Source organism: Ictidomys tridecemlineatus, chromosome 3 (genome assembly GCF_052094955.1).
Source record: "Ictidomys tridecemlineatus isolate mIctTri1 chromosome 3, mIctTri1.hap1, whole genome shotgun sequence".
NCBI lineage: Eukaryota > Metazoa > Chordata > Mammalia > Rodentia > Sciuridae > Ictidomys > Ictidomys tridecemlineatus.
In genome coordinates this window covers 52,075,006-52,095,053 of record NC_135479.1, presented here as the reverse complement: position 1 = coordinate 52,095,053, position 20,048 = coordinate 52,075,006, and the positions used below count along the sequence as shown (strand labels likewise).

Below are 20,048 nucleotides of genomic sequence, written 5' to 3'. Positions count from 1 at the left end.
AGGAGTACTGGGGTACATAGGAGAAGAAGGTTATAAGAGGAATCACCTGAAGGGGTCCCCCACAGGGCTGAGGCAGAGCACAATGTGCAGGTTGTTCCGCACACGCTCGATGAAGTAGGCGAAGAGGCTGTCTGAGGACTCAGGCACTTGCTCAGCCCGGGCCTGATCTATGATCTGCGTCTGGATCTGGAGGAGCCACACAGTGTCAGAGGCAGCATCAGTGGGCAGCTGATTAGGCTGGACTGATCAGGGGTGGAGGTAAAGTAGCCCCTCCCAGTCATCATTCCTTGGGGAAGATGACTGAAGAGGAACCATCCTTTAATCTCCTGCCCATAAAATGGATGGTGGGGGTTGCCAAAGGCATATTCTGGATCTATAGTTCCTCAGAGATTAATTAGGAAGACCAAAAAACCCAAATGGTGTGGAAGGCATCCTACCTCCTCAAATTCATCAGGCTTGTAGAGATTAGGGACCTCGCCTGAGCTGAGGATGTTGTTTATGTCCTCTAGGAAGGATTCATCAGCAATTTGGGTGTCCACAAAAAGGAAGGACGTGGTCTTGAGCTCTATCCCAGCCTGGCGATACAGACACTTGATATCTAGCCAGATGAGGGGAGGAGAAGAGGAGAGGGACCAGACTCACTTCAGATTCCCTATTCTGCCCTTGATTCCTTTTCTGACATTCAGGAACCCTTCCCCAGCCCACACTCACACAAGCCAGGTGCTTTTCTCTCTCCCCTCTTGTCATTGCAGGCACTGAAGCATCTCATTTATCATTCCAAGCCCCAACCCCCCTTTGTTTCAGAAACCAAACTGTTCAGTACCATCTCGGAACTCTTGCTTCCGATAATGTTTGGTGACCTCAATCTGGAAGGTGTCATAATCACACATGGATGAGGCCAAGCGGGCTAGACTCTGGCGTCCACTGCCTCCAATGCCCACCAAGAGCATGTTGCCCCGAGGCTGTCCAATCACCCGCACGATCCGTGTGACTGGGGACCAAAGTGAAGGTAATAAATTGGCTGAAAAACTCAAAAGAGGACCTCCAAGCCCCTGGCTAGGGATAAAAAAGCCATAAAACTGAAGTGGATGAGCCAAGAGGTGTGAGAACACCGGATAGCAATTGAAACTTTTAACCTTCTCCCTGTGTATGAAACATCCATCCACAAAAGGCCATCTGGGGCCAGGAAGCAGGGCACCTTTTGGGACCCAGTTTGGGAGAGACCTGGGAAGGAAAATCTATTTTCTTAGAAATTCCCTTTCATTGGAACAGTGGGTGAGGGCCTGGGGGTAGCAAATGCTTACTGTGTTCAATGGCCTCTCGGAAGAGCACCAGCTGCATTGGTACAACAGTGGGGGACAGATTGTACTCATTTAATGCAGTCTCCATGGCTGCCTTCAGTACCGACAGATCTGTCAGGTCTTCATAGACCTTGGGCTCCTTCAGGAAGTCCCCTGGGCCAAGAGAAGAGGACATCAGTCTCCAGCGTCTGATCCTCCCCAGAGTTCCCCTAAGGGTTCTCAGGCATCAGGACTCCATGTCCTGTGACCCTCCCTCCAGCCCCAATCTCCTGAGACTATAGTCCTACAACAGTCCCAGCTCCCAGCTCACCAAAGATGGGAGGACGTTTGTTGGGACAGAGATTGTGAAATGTAAGGTCAAAGAAGGAGCCAAGTTTGTCACTTATGATGCCCACAAAGGCTTCCATGTCTGTTGCATCAACCAGTCGGTCAGAGAAGACTCTGTTGGGAGGCAGCTGGGATGAGATCTGAGACTAAGGAGGAGAATGGCCCTGGAGAAGGGAGAGTTGGGCAGAGGTGAAGGAAGGGGTTAGGAGCAAGGTTGAGGAAGCCTAAATCGGACACACTCCTGTCACCTGAAACACTCATGAATCCAGAGTCGTGTGATGCTGGACTTGGTATCGTGGAAGTCCTTGTTGGCTCTAAGCATGCCCTGGAATACCTGGGGAAGAGAAGTGACTGTTGGGGTGGAGGGAGGAAACAGATTCCCTGTCGGAGTTTTGGCTGCAAGGGTAGAGAACACGGCATTTTAGGAAGGGGTGGCTTTGAGTGTTCAGTTTGCTATGAAGTTCCAAGGCTTATTTTGAGAAGATATGCCTATAAGGAGATAAAAGAGGCAAGATCAGACTGATGTTTACCTTGGAGATATCTCGAAGGTTAAAGAGGTAATGAATCTTGGCAGGTGTGGGCAGGAAGCGCTGTACCACCGTATTGTACACATCCAGGGTGGCCTCTGTCACCACGATCCCAATGGGTTTCACCTCTTCCTCAAAGTCCTGAAGCTTCTGGTTGATCATGGTGCCAAATATGCGGATGATCTGGGACTCCTAGAAAGAGATCTCAGACTCACTTTCCAAGGCTTCTGGCCTATGGCCAGGATTGGAGCAGAATGAGGCAGGGCACGGCTTGCCATATGGGCAGAATTTAAGGGGGCACCAAAACAAAACAGAACAACAACAAAAAAAGTAAAAGGAAATTAGAAATTCTGAAATCAAGAGAAATGAATCTTGGGCTAAGGGTGTAGCTCAGTGGTAGAATGCTTGCCTAGCATGCACAGGGCCCTGGTTTGATCCCTAGCACCCCAAAGAAAAAAGAAAGAGAGAGAGGAAATTTAGTACAATATTTAAAAATCAAAAATTATGCAAAATCTCCATGATGAATAAATACAAATCTTCTAAATAAAGGCTGGATCAGTATTATGGATTTCTCCTTTTGCCTTAAGCTTCACTATGGCTAAGCACCACACTGTGCTGATCTTGTATTTATATAAAATTTCAGTATCTTCATCATGATTTTTTGGTATTGATTTTAATGTTTTTACAAATATTGCTAGACATGGTAGCACACTCTTGTAATCCCAGCTTCTCAGAATGTTGAGGCAGGGGGATCACAAGTTCAAGGCCAGCCTAGGCAATGTAGTGAGACCCTGTTTCAAAATAAAAAATAAAAAAGGCTGGAGATGTAGCTCGGTGGTAGGAACCCCGGGGTCAATACTCAGTACCAAACACACACACACACACACACACACACACACACACTTTGCATTAAATGTCATTTCTCTTGAGACTTACTTTTTGTTTGTTTCGGTTTTGGTGACCCTTAAATTCTGCACTGAGGCAAGTGTCTCACCCACCTCATGCCTCACCCTAATCCTGGTGCTGCTTTCAGCTCTCAACTTTGCAGGATCTACCTTCCTAAGTCTATTTGAGCCCCCAGGCTTTCTCTGCCCATTGGGGCCTCAAGGATCCATACTCCAGAGCCAGTAAGCCACACTCCATCCTATAGCTCTCCTGGTTCAGAAGACAAGGGCCCCACCTCCCTGTGTCACAGCTCCCTGAATGCAACTCTGCTCAGAGCTCCTTAGCCCTCTCCTCAATTTGCTCCCTCATTCTCTAGTACAGGGACAGTTTTGTACTGTACAGTCCCCCTCGTGGCAGCCCCCACTATCGCCTCACTGTGGGGAAGGTCATGTTGATAATGTTGAAACGACTCTGAAGCCTTGGGGAGATGACAGTCCGTCCACCGCCAGGAGGGCCCATGGCAGCCATCAGGAACATGTCCTATACAGCAAAGACAAGATTGGGCAGAGACAGGGGGAAGATAGGATGAGATGAGGCACAGAAATAGGGAGGATGCTTCAAAAGACTAGGACAGAGGATTTTAAATGTTCCCAACGCACATGATAAATGTTTGAAGTGATGGATATGCCAATTTCCCTGATCTGATCATTACACATTGAATATAAATATCGAAATGTCACACTATATCCTATAAATATGTATAATTATATGTGTCAATTAAAACTTTTTAGCTGGGCATGGTGTCACATGCCTGTAATCCCAGCGGCTCAGGAGGCTGAGGCAGGAGGATCGAAAGTTCAAAGCAAGCCTCAGCAAAGGTAAGGCGCTAAGCAACCCAGTGAGACCCTGTCTTTAAATATAATATAAAATAGGGCTGTGGATGTGGCTCAGTGATTGAGTGCCCCTGAGTTCAATCCTTGGTACTCCCCCCAAAAAAAAACTTTTTAAATTTAAATATCCAAAAAGAAAAAATAGAATAGAGAGGATAAAAAAGGAGTAGAGAAGAAGATAGGAAATTGAGGGAAGAGGGACAGGGACAGAGTAAGGAGGGAGAAGCATGAAGTAATGTGGGCAGGAAAGATCCAGAGAAAGAAGAGGTTGGGGAAATTTTCTTTTAGAATTATTAAAATAACATATTTGCCTTTATTTCATCATTAAAATCAATGTACCCAAGTTATAAAATTCAGATAAGTAAAACATTTTCATTTTGTCTTTTAGATCTTATCTTTTTTTTGTTTTTAAACTGTATATGTTTACACACATGTGGATGTGCATGTGTGGGTACTCTCAGAAACACATGAATATATTATTAGGCAGATTTTTAACCCTGAGTGCCAGGTGGATGGGCACCCCCCAAATCAGAACTGAACGGGTACTGTCCATTGATTAAAGAAAGAGAAACAAACAATATGCTCAGAATTTCATGGGAGAAAATGCAGGGTACCCCTGTGTAAAAAGGAATACAGGGTTAGAGGATTAGAGCCTGGGGTCCCAGGAGTAGAGACTGAGCCTATCACAGGAGGGAACAAAGACCTGAGCACAATTTCTCAGATACTTACTCGAATGTACTTGATGGTCTGCTTGGAGCGATCATACCAGAAGCCATAGTCAATCCAGAGACGAATCAGCTCCAGGGGTGGCTGGGACCCAAAAGTGTCCTTAGCTGGCATATTTAGCTCATCCATAAAAGTGATCAAGCTTTTGCCCCCAAATGGCACATAGACACCCTTGGTTCGCTTTTCCACCCTGCTCTCAATGATGTTCTGCACGTTGTTGGATGTGGTCTGGTGGAAAGGCATAAAATGGGTGCTTGAATCTTCCAGGAGAAATATGGGGTCAGAGAGGAGTGTCAACCAGGCAATTGGATCCCAGGGGAAGATAGAAGGCAGGGAGAGCTCAGGGAACTGGTGGCCTGGGAACCCCAACACACCTGTGCAGACATGTTGACAATGAGCACTGTCCACTGGCTCGGAGGCAAGGACTGCAGAACGCTCTGGGCTATGGAGGTCTTTCCGGTCCCCACAGGACCCACCAGCAGAACAGGATTCTGGTTGGCCACCAAGGTGCTTACCAGGTAATTGTAACGAACAGTATCAACGGTGGGCACCATGATCTTATAGAAGGGGATGCTAGCCAAAGAAATGGGAACTATGTCTCAAGGATCATTCACTTCTTTGCAGCTCCCATTCCATTATTCCCCCCAGTGTTTATCTTCCTCCAGTGTCACCATGGTCTTGGTCACTAATCCTGCCTCCTGTGAAGCCTGGAGAGAGGCATCTTCCTTAAAGACCCCGTCCCAAGTCCTCTAAATGCTGCTTCCTCTACTCAAGAATCATCTCTCTCTGGCATACACCTCTCCTTCTATGGCTCACTGTTGCCTCTGGACCCCATCACTCTTGCAACATCTCCCACCAACTGCAGCCTAGGGTCCCTCTGCATCCCCCAGACCATGCTCTTACTTTGGAGCATAGCGCCAACTCTTAGGGAGCTTATCTTCAAATGGTGTCCAACTCCGTGTCTTGGGGTTCACAAAATACTCATACACTGTGTCCTAAGGAGGGCATGGGTGTCTGGTTACCAAAGCTTTCCTCCAGCCCTCCCCAGCCCAGAGCCATGGCTCACAGAATGTTCAGGGGCTGAGGGAAATAGAGCTGGGTCCACCGTCAGAAGATCAGGCAGAGTCTGAGGATCAGAAATGTCAGTGGGTTCGGTAAAAACGGGACAAATAGGACAGCTGGGTTTGAGGGCACTGACCTTATTGGGAAAGGAGCCTTCAACTTCCCGGAGGTAACTGTCAATCTTTTTGCGGCCCTCCTCATCCACAGAGGCACACACAGACCAGATCATACTGAACACAAATGTCATCTCTACCATAGTCGCATAGAATTCACTATCAGCTAGGTTCATCTGAGTGGAAGAAGATTAGAGGACACTCCTGTAAGAGTCGGAGGGATCATCATGGAGGCCTAGAGCCTTTCTCCATTCCTGGTTCTAGTTGGAAAACCACATATTGTCTTCCAAATGTGTGTATTAATCTACAACTACTGAAACATTTCAGATAAATCTCAAGCTCCCTGCAGCTGCCTGGAGCTTCCTCTGTGACAAGTCATAACAACACAACTGTCATTTGGCCATACCAGACCTGCACTGGAGAAGCACTCATGGGTGTTCAAGCAGACAGGCCCAGGGCTATGTGTGGTGACTTGTCTGCAATTGTAAAAATGTGGAGATACCCTAAACATTCACCAGGAAAGGAATGAAAAAATAAAACACAAGGTTCTATTGTGAAATAGTACATATCAGTTAGAGCAATTAAATAAATCTACACATAGCAATACAGAACCCAAAAACATATTGTTGGTTTACCATGCAAATTGTATAGAACATAATCCCCCCCCCTTTTTTTTGGCACCAGCGATTAAACTCAGGGGCCCTTAACCACTGAGCCACATCCTGGCCCTTTGTTTGTATTCTATTTAGAAACAGGGTCATACTGAACTGAGTTGCTTAGCACCTTACTAAGTTGCTGAGGCTTGGCTTTGAACTCGTGATCCTCCTGCCTCAGCCTCCTGAGTCACTGGAATTATAGGCATGTGCCACCACGCCCAGCAATATAATCCATTTTTTAAATACTGCATTTTCTGTAGATACAATGGATTTGTATGTAACCGATTTATTTATTTATTTATTTATTTGGGGACACTGGGGATTGAACCTGAGCTACCTCCCCAGCAATTTTCATTTTTTGTTTTGAGACAGGATCTTGCTAAATTCACTACTCTGGAACTTGCAATCTTCCTTCCTGCCTCAGCCTCTTGAGCTCCCAAGTTTACAGGCATGTGCCATTGGGCCTGGCTTGACAATAGGCTCTGAATGAAGATGTTTAAAATTACAGCTGTCCAAATACAGAATGCTGGATTTGGTTTCAGAATAATCTCCTACTCTCAAAATATGGGTGGGAAAGTATATTGAAAATCTGCAGTCTGCTGTGCTTAGCCAGAATCCTAATTCTATCCTTCCAGCTTGACCCCAATATGCAGTTGTCATCCCCCTCAGCTCCCCAGGAAGCCGCCCCTCTCCAGGCAGTTCTCCTTGACACCTGAATGCCATTAACACCATGTGATTTGTTTTTATCCCACACATTACCTTGCAAGTGCATCTACATATTTTAAATCTGTATTAACTGCACAAGGAATGACTCACACTGTTACAGATCTTAATTGTTGTTCATAATATATTTAGTTATCTGGCAATGTCCTTAAAAACAGTAAGAACCATTTCTAGGTAGCAATTTAATCTCAACAGAAAATACCAAATTTTAGTCACTATTCCATAAATTCTAAACTGGGCAAAATTTTCCTTAAATATCAATTCATCTGAAATGTTCTAGAACCCATCCCTTATCAGATTTAGCTGGGGGCTCCTTCTAGCCAAAATGGTATCCCAGGGCCCCACATGTATCAAGAATTAATATATTCATAGCTTGAAAGGGTGGAGAAATGAGAAGCTGAATGAACTATCCTCAGCTCCCAGAATATTGGTGAGAAATATCAGTGAGACCCCATTGTGTGTTATAATTTACTGTTCAAGTGTGTTGCTTGAGATGAAACCCAAAGCCTTATGCATGTTCTGCCATTGATCTGCATCCTCAGCGCTTGCTATATGCAATTTAGAATCTCTAATCTGAGCTTCCAGGTCACCATGTACACACACACACACACACACACACACACAAACAGCCCCCCTTCCTCCACAGTCATCCCTGAGGCCTCCCCTTGGAGTCTCTGTTCCACTCAAGCCTGGTGCTCAAACTGAAGCTATCCCCATGAGATTGTGAGCCCTTTCTCCTGCCCCTGCCCTGGCCTGGGTCCACCCCTTACCCCATTCTCTGATGCGGTCAGGGCTGAGTACAGCTTGCAGAGGGAAATGATGCCACTGTACTCCGGCACAGGCACCAGCTCATTGCAATTATCCTTCTTAAAGGCCAGTATCTTGTTGATGAACTTTTCAAACATGCGTTGAAGTGGCTCTACCTCAGTCTGGAGGTGAATAAGAAGGGAATTTTATTTATTTGCTCTTATGTCTGGTAGGCTGCCCTGGTCACTTCCTCTCTCCTCAGTTCCCTTATACCTTTGGCCTCTTCTCTAGCCATGACTGAACATAGGGCTTCCAGCCCAGGTCAACATAGTCAGTGTAGACCATCCCACAGCGAGAGACAGTTGCTGGAGAGGCCACTGCCAAGTTCTCCACTTCAAACAGGAGAGACACCTAAGGGTATATATATTTTGGTCAGAACCCCATTTTCCTCTGACTCCCCATTTGTAGTAAAAAAAAAAAAAAAACCAATATCCCAGAACCCTGATGTCCCAAAATGTGTCTCTACTAAAATATGGCAAGAAGAATAAAGACCTGAGGTTCATAAGTGATTCGTTTTTGTAAAAAAAAAAAAAATTAGAGGTTATTCCAGGTTATCCTTAGGAAAAATCACTCTGGCTTGCATTGTGGGAAAGGGCGGGCATGGTAGCCCATGAACTTATAGCCGAGGTGCATGACAAACACATGCCTTATAGGCTAAGGAGGGTCAAAGTCTATACACTGCTTTTGTACACAAAGTTACTTTCTGTAAAATTCTTCCCACCCTCCATGATAGGCCTTAGGCACACCAGACCAACATTCTACCACTGACCTGCACCCCGAGCCTAAGCAAAACATTTTTTTCTTTATCACAGCTTTCCCTGAATCCAGGCATCCTCCTCCCCAGCTATACCCTATGGAATTCACTCTTCTCTTAGGATTCTGGTCTCCTCCCACGCCCTCCTCATGCCCTCCACTGTCTCCTGGGCAGGGCCTAGGCAGGACCACATCCCCCTACCTGCTCAGGCATTGCAATACGCTCTCCATTAATGAGGGTCAACACTTTGTTGTCATCCATGACGGAGTTCATGCTTTCAATCCACAATGTGTCCACAGGGCCGTCGAAAAGTATCCACTTCTCATCAGGTTTCTCGTCTTAGTAGCAGGTGGATGATGAGGACTGACCCAGGAGCCTCCTCCCCTTGCTCTTCCACCTCCCTCAGGCTCCTCTGAGAGCCAAGCCCTTGTGCTTCCTTATTCTTCAACATTCCCCCTCTACTTCTCTCCCCCAGTGGAACCTCCTATCCCCACACTCCCCACTCCTTTAGGAGATCCAGGCATCTGATCTCCCTACCCCACAATCCTTTGGATACCTGCACATGCTGCCCGCATGACACTGGACAAGATGCCATCTGTCCACTCATTAGTGCTGAGGTCATATTCCCCATACAGCTCTCCTAGGGACAATGCCTTGGGGTTCAAAGGGAACTCCTGAAAGTGACACACAAAGGATTTTTGAGCTGCTGGTAGACAAAACTCTCAAGATCCCCCTTTACATCCAGCTCCCCTTCTCTCTCTCACGCTTTCCAGGCCTCCCTGGCTCCCAGCGTGGCCCTCCCTGATACCTGAGCTTTCTCACCCCCAAGGTGAACTGTCCCAAATGCATACTCTAACAATGTTGAAGTTGGGTTCTCCAGCACGGCACAGGGAGGACAAGGAAGCCTGCAGGATTCGCCAGGAGGTAGTCTTGCCGCTGCCCGTGCCACCCACAATCATGGTGGAGTGGCGGGAGTTCTTGGTTTCATACAACTGGAAAACCTTAGTGAGGGTGAATGGCGTGATCTGCAGGCCCATATCCCGAATCTCCTGTTCAATAGCCTCTTGCAGCTGCGGGAAGGGAAAATACAGGAAGTGGAATAATAAAGGACAGAGCCTCCAACGGACTTTCAAATTCCCTCAATTCCTGGGAGGATATGTTCAAACTATTAAAAGTGGCACTAGAGTTCTTTGCACTCTGACCATGTTCATTCACTGAAAAGCCGGCCAGTCTCAGAGTAAAGACACTGGGCTCTGGAGTCAGCCAGCCTGGTTCCTCAGCTTTCAGTTATGTGATCCCGAGTGACTTACTTCTCTGAACCTCAGTTTCCGCGCATGCACAATGTCTGACACATAGCTCTACACATTTTTTCTATTATAATTCAACACATATTTAGTAAGTCTCTACAGTATGTGCTGAGCACTGTGCTGGGTGCTAGGGATATGGCCGGAAACAAAATAGAGTTTAACTTACAGCAGAGCTCACAGCATGGTGGGAAACCTTAATCAGCTTTTGTTTGTTAGTTTTCCGGTGCTGAGGAATAAACCAAAGGCCTTGTGCATGCTGGGAAAGCACTCTACCATGGAGCTACATCCCGGCCCTGATTTATTTTAAAAACCTAAGTTAAGAAGTAATGCTTATAGAACTGTGACCCATATGGATCAGTCCCAGAATAGCATAACACTGTTAAACACAGTTCATGCAACCAACTGATTTCAAATAGGTGCATGATCTTTACTTAGATTTCTTTGTGTGTGTGTGTGTGCTGGATTTGAACCTAGGGGTGCTTTACCACTGAGCCACATCCCCAGCCCTTTAAAAACTTTTTACTTTTATTTTGAGACAGGATCTTGCTAAGTTGCTTAGAGCCTTACTATGTTGCTGATACTTGCCTCAGACTTGCGATCCTCCTACCTCAGCCTCCCAAGTTGCTGGGATTATCGGTATATGCCACTGCACCCAGCTTTATTTATAAATCTTAAAGATCACTAACAGGTCTCACTAACAGTACTTCCTTCAACTATCTGAGAATTAGTTTTATTGGTATATTTATATGTGTGTGTGTTTAGTGCTATACTGAAAGTGTAATGATATATTTTCTATTTATTCACTTATTCTCTAATTCCTTCTTTGACCCAGGAGTTATTTTGGATTGTATTACCTAATTTCCAAATATTTGGGCCTTTTCTATTCTATTACTGATTTCTAATTTAATTTATATACAGATCATCCTCTGTATATTTTCAAACATTTGAAATTTATGAGACTTATGCTTTAATAAACCAGCATATGGTAATTATGGCCAACTTTTCATGTATACTTGAGAAGAATGTGTATCTGCAATTGTTAGATACAATGTTCTATGTGTTTCAGGTCAAAATCTGTTAAAAAGCATTCAAATTTATATCTTTGTGGAATTTTTTATCAATTTATCAATTCTGTTTTATCAATTTCTAAAATGAATATGACCAGATCTTCCACAAGGGTTATGAATTTATCTATTTCTCCTTTTAGCTCTGTCAGTTTTGTTTTATGAATTGTGTAGCTATATTTAAGGGTATACAAATGTATCACTGTTATATCTTTTTGTGTATTGGTCCTTTTACCATTATGCAATGTTCCCCTTTACGTTTTGTGACAGGATTATACCTAGCGGTGCTCTACCACTAAGCTACATCTCCTGCCCTCTCCATTTTATTTTATTTTTTAAATATTTATTTTTTTAGTTGTAGTTGAAAACAATACTTTTATTTATTTATCATTATGTGGTGCTGAGGATCCAACCCAGGGCCTCGCACATGCTAGGTGAGCGCTCTACCGCTGAGCCACAACCCCAGCCCTCCATTTTACTTTGAGACAGGATCTCACTAAGTTGCCCAAGTTGGCCTTCAACTTGCCATCCTCCTACCTCAACCTCTGGATTGCTGGTATTACAGGTGCATGCCACCATACCTAGCTCCCCTTTACCTTTAATACTGCTTTTCTCATTAAAGTCTGCTTTGCCTAGTATTTAGAGTTGCTATTGTGATCAGAAAATATGGCCTGAATAAATTCCTTTAAAATATTTGAGGTTGGGCTGGGGATGTGGCTCAAGCGGTAGCCCGCTCGCCTGGCATGCGTGCGGCCCGGGTTTGATCCTCAGCACCACGTACCAACAAAGATGTTGTGTCCGCCGAGAACTAAAAAATAAATATTAAAAATTAAAAAAAAAAGACTTTCCCTCCCAAGGATAAGGGAAAAAAATCTTTAAAAAAAATTAAAAAATAAAAAAAATAAAATATTTGAGGCAGATTTATGACATTTGGCCTAATATTCTATGTATGCTTGAAAAAAAAGACTATTCTTCAATTAGTAAGTGAAATTTATATAGATATAAATTAAATCAAGATTGTTAATTGTTCAAATCTTCTATGACCTAAATTATTTTCAGTCTGTTTGACCTATGAGTTACTAAGATGTTACGAAATCCACTATGATGATAGATTTGTTTATTTCTTCTTGTAATTCTGCAACTTGTTTTGAGTCTATTTTATTAGGTGCATTCAAATTAGAATTGCCATGTCTTCCTGGTGAATTGTACCTTTTGTGATTATGTAGGGACCCTCTATTTCCAGTAATGTTTTTTGCCTTAAAGTCTCTGCTGTCTGATACCTAGCCTAGCTTTCTTTTGATTAGTATTTACATCTTTTTCTATTTTATTTTTACTTTTAACCCTTTGTCCTTAAATTTTAGGTATCCCTCTTGTAAACAGTATCAAGTATTGTTGTAACAATGTGTACCACTCAAGGTGTGATTAACTTTTCCTTTCTTATACAAATTTTTCTCCCAGTAGGGGCTAATAGTTGCTATGTTTTTCATTTGCTTGGTTTTTAATACACTTCTCTACCTCAGCTCCAAATTTGGGCCAACTGACTAAATTTCTCAAAATTATTTGTTGCCAGGTATGGTAGCAACTTGTAAACCCAGCGGCTTGGAATGCTGAGACAGGAGGATTGCGAGTTCAAAGCCAGCCTCATCAAAAAGTGAGGTGCTAAGTGAGACCCTGTCTCTAAATAAAATACAAAATAGGGCTGGGGATGTGGCTAATGGACAAGTGCCCCTGAGTTCAATTCCCAGTACCAAAAAAAAAAAAATTATTTGGCACGTCAGGTATTATTATTATTATTATTATTATTATTATTATTATTATTATTATTTTTGGTGGCACTTGATATTGAACCCAGGGACATTCTGGGTCTGAGTTATATTCTTCACCTTTTTAAATTTTGGAGACAGAGTCTCACTAGATTGCCTAGGCTGGCCTCAAACATGATTCTCATGTCTTAGCCTCCCAAGTCACTGGGATTATAGTTGTATGCCACTGTGCCTGGCTCAATTTTTTCTTTTTGAAGAATCTCTCCTTTAGATTTGCTCCACTCTGTATTGGTTTCTCTCTCTGCCCTGTGCATGCTGCTACCTGTGATCTCCATTCACCACCATGGCCAGCATCACTTCAGCCTCTCTTGCACTGAATCTTCTGTTTCTCCTTTGCTCTATTTCTCCTTCCATGGTGTACTTCTGCATTTTAGCACAGCACGTTCCCTAGTAGCTGCCTGAGAAAGGAGATATCAGAGGGGATATCTTCTTTGTTTCCTTTGTTGTTGTTTTGAGAGTCAGCATGTCTCAAAATGTTTCTAATCTTGCCTCATACCTGACAGGTTGGGTAGATACAGAATTTAAGGTGGGGAATCATTTTCTTGCTCTTTTTTTTTTTTTTTTTTTTTGGTATAGGGATTGAACCCAGAAGGACTTTACATATATATATATATATATATATATTTTGAACCCAGAAGGACTTTACATATACATATATATATATATATATATATTTTTTTTTTTTTTTTTTTTGGAGACAGGGCCTCACTGAGGGCCTCCTAAATTCCTGAGGCTAGCTTTGAACTTTCAATCCTCCTGGCTTAGCCTCCCAAGCCTCTGGGTTTACAAGTGTGCGCCACCACACCTGGCTGGAAATAATTTTTCTCCATAATTTTGAAGATTTGTGCCATTGATTGTTTATAAGTTTAATATTGCTATTGAGAAGTCTAGCATTCTGATTATTTATTTATTTATTTAGGACTGGGGATTGCACCTTAAGGTGCTTTACCACTGAGCCACATCCCCAACCCTTTTTATTTTTTGAGACAGGGTCTCTCTATGTTGCTTAGGGCCTCACTAAATTACTGAAACTAGCCTCAAACTTATAGGTGTGTGCTACCATACCAGGCCTAGCCTTCTGTTTTTTTACCTTTGGAATATAGTTTTTTTTGTTTGTTTGTTTGTTTTTTTTTGTCCTCTTTGGAAGCTGTACTTGTCCTAGTGTTTTGAAATTTCATATTAATGGGCTTTCATAAGGATGTATTCTTGTTCATTATGTCACACACTTATGGACATTTTCATTTTGTAAATTTCTATCCTTCAGCTCTTGAGAGTCTTCTTGAATTATTTCATTATTATCTCACCCCCAATATTTCCTTTGCTCTTATTTTTGTAACCCTTTATTTGGACAGTCTTTCCTAGATTTGCTTTTGAATCTTCTCTCCTTCCCCTTTCTCTGCTCTATTCTCTGGAATAGTGCCTTTTAGGGTTTTTTATTATTATTATTATTAATTTTAATTAGGTATAAATGACAGCAGAATGCATTTTGACTCATTGTACACAACTGCAGCACAATGTTTAATTTCTCTGGCTGTACATGATGCAGCATTGTACCATATGTGCAGTCAAACATGTACCTAGGGTAATGATGTCCATCTCATGGAATAGTGCCCTTTAAATAACATTTCACTAGCATTTCACTCTCTGAGAATATTAATGGTAGTTTCTGCTTGTTTGCTTATTGCTTTTTTATTGGTTTTAGAAAGGGTCTGGCCATATTGCCCAGGCTAGGCTTTAACAACTCAAGTGATCCTCCCATCTCAGCCAACTCCCAACCTACAGAGACACCTAATTTCACAACTGCTGAGCCTTCTGAAGATTGCCTTTCAATTTTCCCCAGTTTTCTCAGGCTTGCTAAGAGAAGCCACAATTTACCCATTTGTTTCCTACATCTGACATTTGGTTGTTATCTCCTCTCTCATTCTCCCCATCCCTTTATGTGTATGACTTACAAACTTCTTTAGTGTAGCTGTAGTGTGTTTTAATCTACTTTCATTACCTGTAAGTCCTTTATTTTTTTAATATCTTTATTTTGTTTATTTAGTTTTATGTGGTGCTGGGGATCAAACCCAGGGCCTCACATATGCTAGGCAAGCACTCTACCCCTGAGCCACAGCCCCAGCTCTGGAAGTCCTATCTTTCTATCGTGATTTTTTGTGCTGCTTCTCTAATAATCTTTTTTTTTTTTTTTTTAAAGAGAGAGTGAGAGAGGAGAGAGAGAGACAGAGAGACAGAGAAAAAAAGAATTTTTTTTTAATATTTATTTTTTAGTTCTCAGTGGACACAACATCTTTGTTGGTATGTGGTGCTGAGGATCGAACCCGGGCCGCACGCATGCCAGGCGAGCGGGCTACCGCTTGAGCCACATCCCCAGCCCCTCTAATAATCTTATTTTTCATTTCTAGAAATACTATTGGTTTTTTTTTTTTCAAATCTACTTGTTTACAAGTCTCTTGTTCCTGGTTCATAGTTTCAAGCTTCTCTTTTATTTCTTTAAACATTAAACACAGATTTTTTAAAAAATGGGCTGGGGATGTGGCTCAAGTGGTAGCGTGCTCGCCTGGCACGCGTGCAGCCCGGGGTTCGATCCTCAGCACCACATACCAACAAAGATGTTGTGTCCGCCGAGAACTAAAAAATAAATATTAAAAATTCTCTCTCTCTCCTCTCTCACTCTCTCTTAAAGAAAAAAAATTCTGTATCTTTTTGTTTCAATACCTGAAGTCTTCATGGATCTGGTTTTTCAAGCTTCCATTTATGGTATTTGCTTTATGTGTTTTGTGATTTTTGACCACAAGTTGCTCATTTTCTTGGGCTTTTATCAGTGTGGATTCCTTTAGGCCTAAGTTAATGTTTCATTCCTCCAGAAACAATTTGCTTTTACTTTTGCCAGTCACCTGGGGGCACCAACAACCTAGAACTACTTAAAATTAAAAATTCAAGCTTGAGTGGGGTACAGTGGAACACCCCTATAATCTCAGTTACTCAGAAGGTTGAACAAGAGGATCACAAGTTTAAGGCTCACCTCAGCAATCTGTTGAGATGTTATCTCAAAATAAAAAGGACTGGGGATGTAGTTCAGTGTAAAGTGCCCCTAGGTTCAATCCCTAGTACCAAAACAAAACAAAACAAAATTTGAATTTTTTTGGCATACAGTCAAATAAATTATGACCATAAACCATGTGAGGGATTATCTTGTGGCTAAGATATATCAAAGGAGATTTTTGCCCCTTCCTTCCATCATCAGAGCTCAAACAGGCAAGTTTCTTTTCCATATACATCTTTTCTAAATGATGGTTGTCTCATTTTTCCATTTATTGGAGTATTATTCTTTGTGGCCTGAGGTTTATGCAGCACTAGGCTTTTGTTATACTTCCAAACTTGGGCTGCTTTATCTCCTATCCCCAGTGCTTTAGATTTCACAGAAATTTCCAGGGAAAAGTCATCTTTGGGAACTCATTTACATCCCTCCCAGGGTTCTTGCCTTTACCCTCCCCCCAACACATGACCCCCTGAAATTTTTGCCAGTTAAACAATACATTTTAAAAAAGGGTGTTTTTTTCTGTTTTTATTCAGCATTTCAGTGGTTTCAACTGGAAGGACCATTCAGGGTAGCTAGACTATTGTAACATTGGAGAAGTTTCTTTTTTTTAATATTTATTTATTTTTTTAGGTTTCTGCGGACACAACATCTTTGTTTATATGTGGTGCTGGGGATCGAACCTGGGCCGCATGCATGCCAGGCTAGCACACTACTGCTTGAGCCACATCCCCAGTCCCAGAAGAAAGTTTCTATCCTTTCTAAAAGTCCTTTTTATTTCCTCCACTTCATGTTTCCCTCATATCAAACAGCTCTCCACAGTTACTCCTCAAAATCCCCAGATGAAGAGATATGGAGAGACAGGGGAGGGCTAGTGGATATTGAGAAAGTGAAAAGGCCAATGGATTCAAGTTTTCAATGAAATCAAAGAAGTGTGTCATGGAAGTAACCTGAATGGGTAAATCAGGGGGTAGGGAGCTGTAGTCAGAGAGGAGAATATGCATATCATATCATACATAAAAAAACCTAAGGAGAGGTCCACTATCTTTCTCAAAGTCACAGCTAATAAAAGGCAGAACAAGGCCTGGAAGCCAGGTTCCCTGTTTCCAAGATTCACATATGAAGCTAGGAGAGTGTTAAGGCATACATACCTTGCCATAGTCAATGACTGGCAGTTCAATGTTGGGGAAAAGATCTTGCACAATAGCATTGAACAGTGGAACATCAACTGATGTAAGCTTGGCAATATTCATATCTCTCATTGAGAGCAGCAGAACCTGGATGGGAAAAGACAGAGACTCAGCCATGAGGAGAGAGTTCCTAGGTTCTTATGAAGCCTTTCTCCAAAGGGCTCAGGGGTGGACACTAAAAACAATGGATACACCAGAGTGAGTCCTTAGCAACACAACAGGTAAAACTCGAGCAACACAGGGTTTAAGGCATGAGGGTGGGAATCTCAATCAGGGGCAAGAAAGGGTCTGAAAAACATTAATGAAGGCACACAGGACCAATGGCAATAGAAGTTAAGGTCCAAGGGCCATGTCCTTGATGTACCTCTTCATCAGTCATTTCTGGCCGTAGGCGACGCTTCTTGCCAGCATAGCGTAGGAGGGAGGTGAGGGCCCGGAGGCCAAAGTCATAGTGGTCCTGTCTGGAGAGCTGCTGCACAGCCAGTGAGTAGAGCGTGTACACCTTCTTGGCCAGGACCTGAGAACCAAACGGAGGAGGAAACAACCCATCTCCCCACAAACCCCCCTCTTCATCTAGGGATAGTTACAGATACCAGAAGGTGGATCAAGGACTTGAAGCACCTGGGAGGTGCTCTGTGGACAATTCTGATGGGAAGATCTGGTGAACTGTCCTATTATTAGTTAGTGACATGGTGGAAGGCAGACCTCCCTCCTCTGAATTCTTCTGCCTTCATCCTACTGTTAATGGTCTAGTTCCTTGTAGGATAAGTTGATTGTGAGACCTTCAGGGGGTTCCTCTGTTCAGGGAATAATTATAGAAGGGAAGTAAAATAACTGGAATAAAGGGATTCTAGAGATACCTTGCAGTTTCCAAAGCCCTCTCCAAAAAGAATGATTTCTGCAATAAGTACAGAATCAGGCACCACCATGGCAATTGGACGAAACATGGACTTAAGATTTTCAGGAAGCTCTGTGCGACCAGCATAACCTGGAAAACAACTCCATTTATTTTGAATCCCTGCATTTCCTTATTTTGACTTGCTTCCCAAAACCTACTTCCCTATCAATTCCATTTTGCCCAACCCTAGCTCTATCCTTAACTTTCTCTCCAAGTCCAACTCTAAGATTACAGCCCTGAATCTTCCCATTGAACTTTGACCTTCTTTCCTCTCTGTCCTTTCCTTACTTCCTGCATGGGCCTGTTTCAAATTGAAATTACAGGGCTGCTTATTTCCCATCTCTCCAAGTTCTACATAGTTCAACATCAATCCTGATAGAAATCACAGCTGTTTCTTTCATTCTTCTCAGGACCTCAACTCTTTCTATGCCTGTTCTCTCCTACACCTTCCCCTAGAGCTATGGGATAGTAATGAGAGACTCCAGGCCGAGCACTTTAGGAGATTCTGCTTCCTACACAAGGGACAGCTGGTAGACCAGAACCCTGGGAGTTAGCCCAATAGGAGAGGATAGCTAAGACTAAGGTTACATATAGACACATAAGTGGTTATTGATCCCTTTAGAGAGACTGTATTCCTCCTTCTAGAAAACTGCATGTATATCTTTCTCTTGCCCTTTGTAGCCTTTAGCCTGGCAAGCACTCTAGCACCAAGCTGCATCCCCAGTTTCACTCTCTGTTATCTTTAGCCAGATTTTCCCTTGGAAGGGGGAAACAGGAGGTGCAATTATTTGCCCTGGACAACCACAGCTCTCCAGTCACATTCCCAGAAGTCCTATCCACTCCCTTATACCTACCAGGATTCATGGTAATAAAGATTCCACAAGACCACACTAGATTTATTTCAAAGCCTTCAAAATGGAAACGAGTGAGGTTAGCAGCCAAAGCAGTTAGGATGGACAGGATCTGCTGGGCCACCACAGACAGTACCTCGATGTTGATGCGGTTAAACTCATCAAAGCAGCCCCAGGCTCCGGACTATAGAGGGAGAAAGGCAAAGTCACTGGGAGCAAGAAAATTTCCCCAAGATACTAGAAAGCACAGCTACCATACTCTTCCTTAAAATGTTCAGTAGATGAGGTGGCTCCAAAATTGGAGATGCCACAGGGCACCAGAGTAGCACTATCATGGCTTCTGGACAGAGATTTCCATCCAAAAGGACAGGCTGGGTTGCAAAGAGACTGGGGCAGGGAATTTGTGTGTACTGAGTTCTACTGTGTGCCAGACAGTTTCTGTGTATGATTTTTTTTTTTTTTTGGCAGGGAGTAGGGAAAGTGGGGAAGGATTGGAGGGGGGGTACCAAGGCTAGAACTCAAGGACACTCAACCACTGAACCACATCCCCAGTCCTATTTTGTATTTTATTTAGAGACAAGGTCTCAGTTGCTTAGCACCTCACTGTTGCTGAGGCTGGCTTTGAACTCACAATCCTTCTGCCTCAGCCTCTTGAGCCACTGGGATTATAGGCATGCACCACCACACCCAGCTATTTGTGTATGATCTTGTTTAATCTTTATATAATCTTGATTTTGTAAACAAGCAACATGAAATTCAGGGAGATACAAGGGCTTCTCAAATTTTTAGAATTATCTCAGGTTACACAATGATGGAAGCTATGAAACACTGAACCAGAATTGGATTTCAGTTGATTTTCTGATACTAAAAGATGTGGAAGGGACAGGTTAATCAGGATGCTGACCTGGGCCAGGCCTGAGTACATTCGGCCCATGGATTTATAATCCAGGCCCTCCGAGCAGTTGACCACAATGACATAATAGCCAAGAGCCTTTCCCAGGTCCTTGACAGTCTCTGTCTTCCCAGTTCCTGCTGGGCCTTTAGGGGAGCCCCCTCGATGTAGGTGCAATGCCGTGGTCAGTGTCATGTAACACCTGGGAATTG

General features: G+C 43.2%; 1 protein-coding gene across 7 annotated transcripts in view; it reads right to left on the bottom strand.

Annotated features, from left to right (window-relative positions):
* Window positions 1-20,048, bottom strand: part of Dnah2 (dynein axonemal heavy chain 2) — a 109,514-nt gene that overhangs the window by 35,324 nt on the left and 54,142 nt on the right. For all 7 annotated transcript variants that reach the window (XR_005726477.2, XR_005726476.2, XR_005726475.2 and 4 more), the window contains exons 37-58: window positions 19,849-20,038; window positions 18,948-19,128; window positions 18,056-18,183; window positions 17,560-17,712; window positions 17,157-17,282; window positions 9,623-9,841; window positions 9,328-9,445; window positions 8,973-9,109; window positions 8,231-8,368; window positions 7,981-8,139; window positions 5,855-6,007; window positions 5,560-5,651; window positions 5,031-5,229; window positions 4,660-4,884; window positions 3,476-3,580; window positions 2,159-2,347; window positions 1,877-1,962; window positions 1,612-1,742; window positions 1,305-1,454; window positions 824-991; window positions 438-598; window positions 47-186 (exon numbers count right to left, since the gene is read on the bottom strand). Coding sequence is in view for 4 of the 7 variants with exons in the window: in XM_078042819.1 (XP_077898945.1) it covers window positions 47-186; window positions 438-598; window positions 824-991; window positions 1,305-1,454; window positions 1,612-1,742; window positions 1,877-1,962; window positions 2,159-2,347; window positions 3,476-3,580; window positions 4,660-4,884; window positions 5,031-5,229; window positions 5,560-5,651; window positions 5,855-6,007; window positions 7,981-8,139; window positions 8,231-8,368; window positions 8,973-9,109; window positions 9,328-9,445; window positions 9,623-9,841; window positions 17,157-17,282; window positions 17,560-17,712; window positions 18,056-18,183; window positions 18,948-19,128; window positions 19,849-20,038 (3,348 nt within the window). In the remaining 3 variants the exon portion in view is untranslated. The remainder of the gene's footprint in view (window positions 1-46; window positions 187-437; window positions 599-823; window positions 992-1,304; window positions 1,455-1,611; window positions 1,743-1,876; window positions 1,963-2,158; window positions 2,348-3,475; window positions 3,581-4,659; window positions 4,885-5,030; window positions 5,230-5,559; window positions 5,652-5,854; window positions 6,008-7,980; window positions 8,140-8,230; window positions 8,369-8,972; window positions 9,110-9,327; window positions 9,446-9,622; window positions 9,842-17,156; window positions 17,283-17,559; window positions 17,713-18,055; window positions 18,184-18,947; window positions 19,129-19,848; window positions 20,039-20,048) is intronic.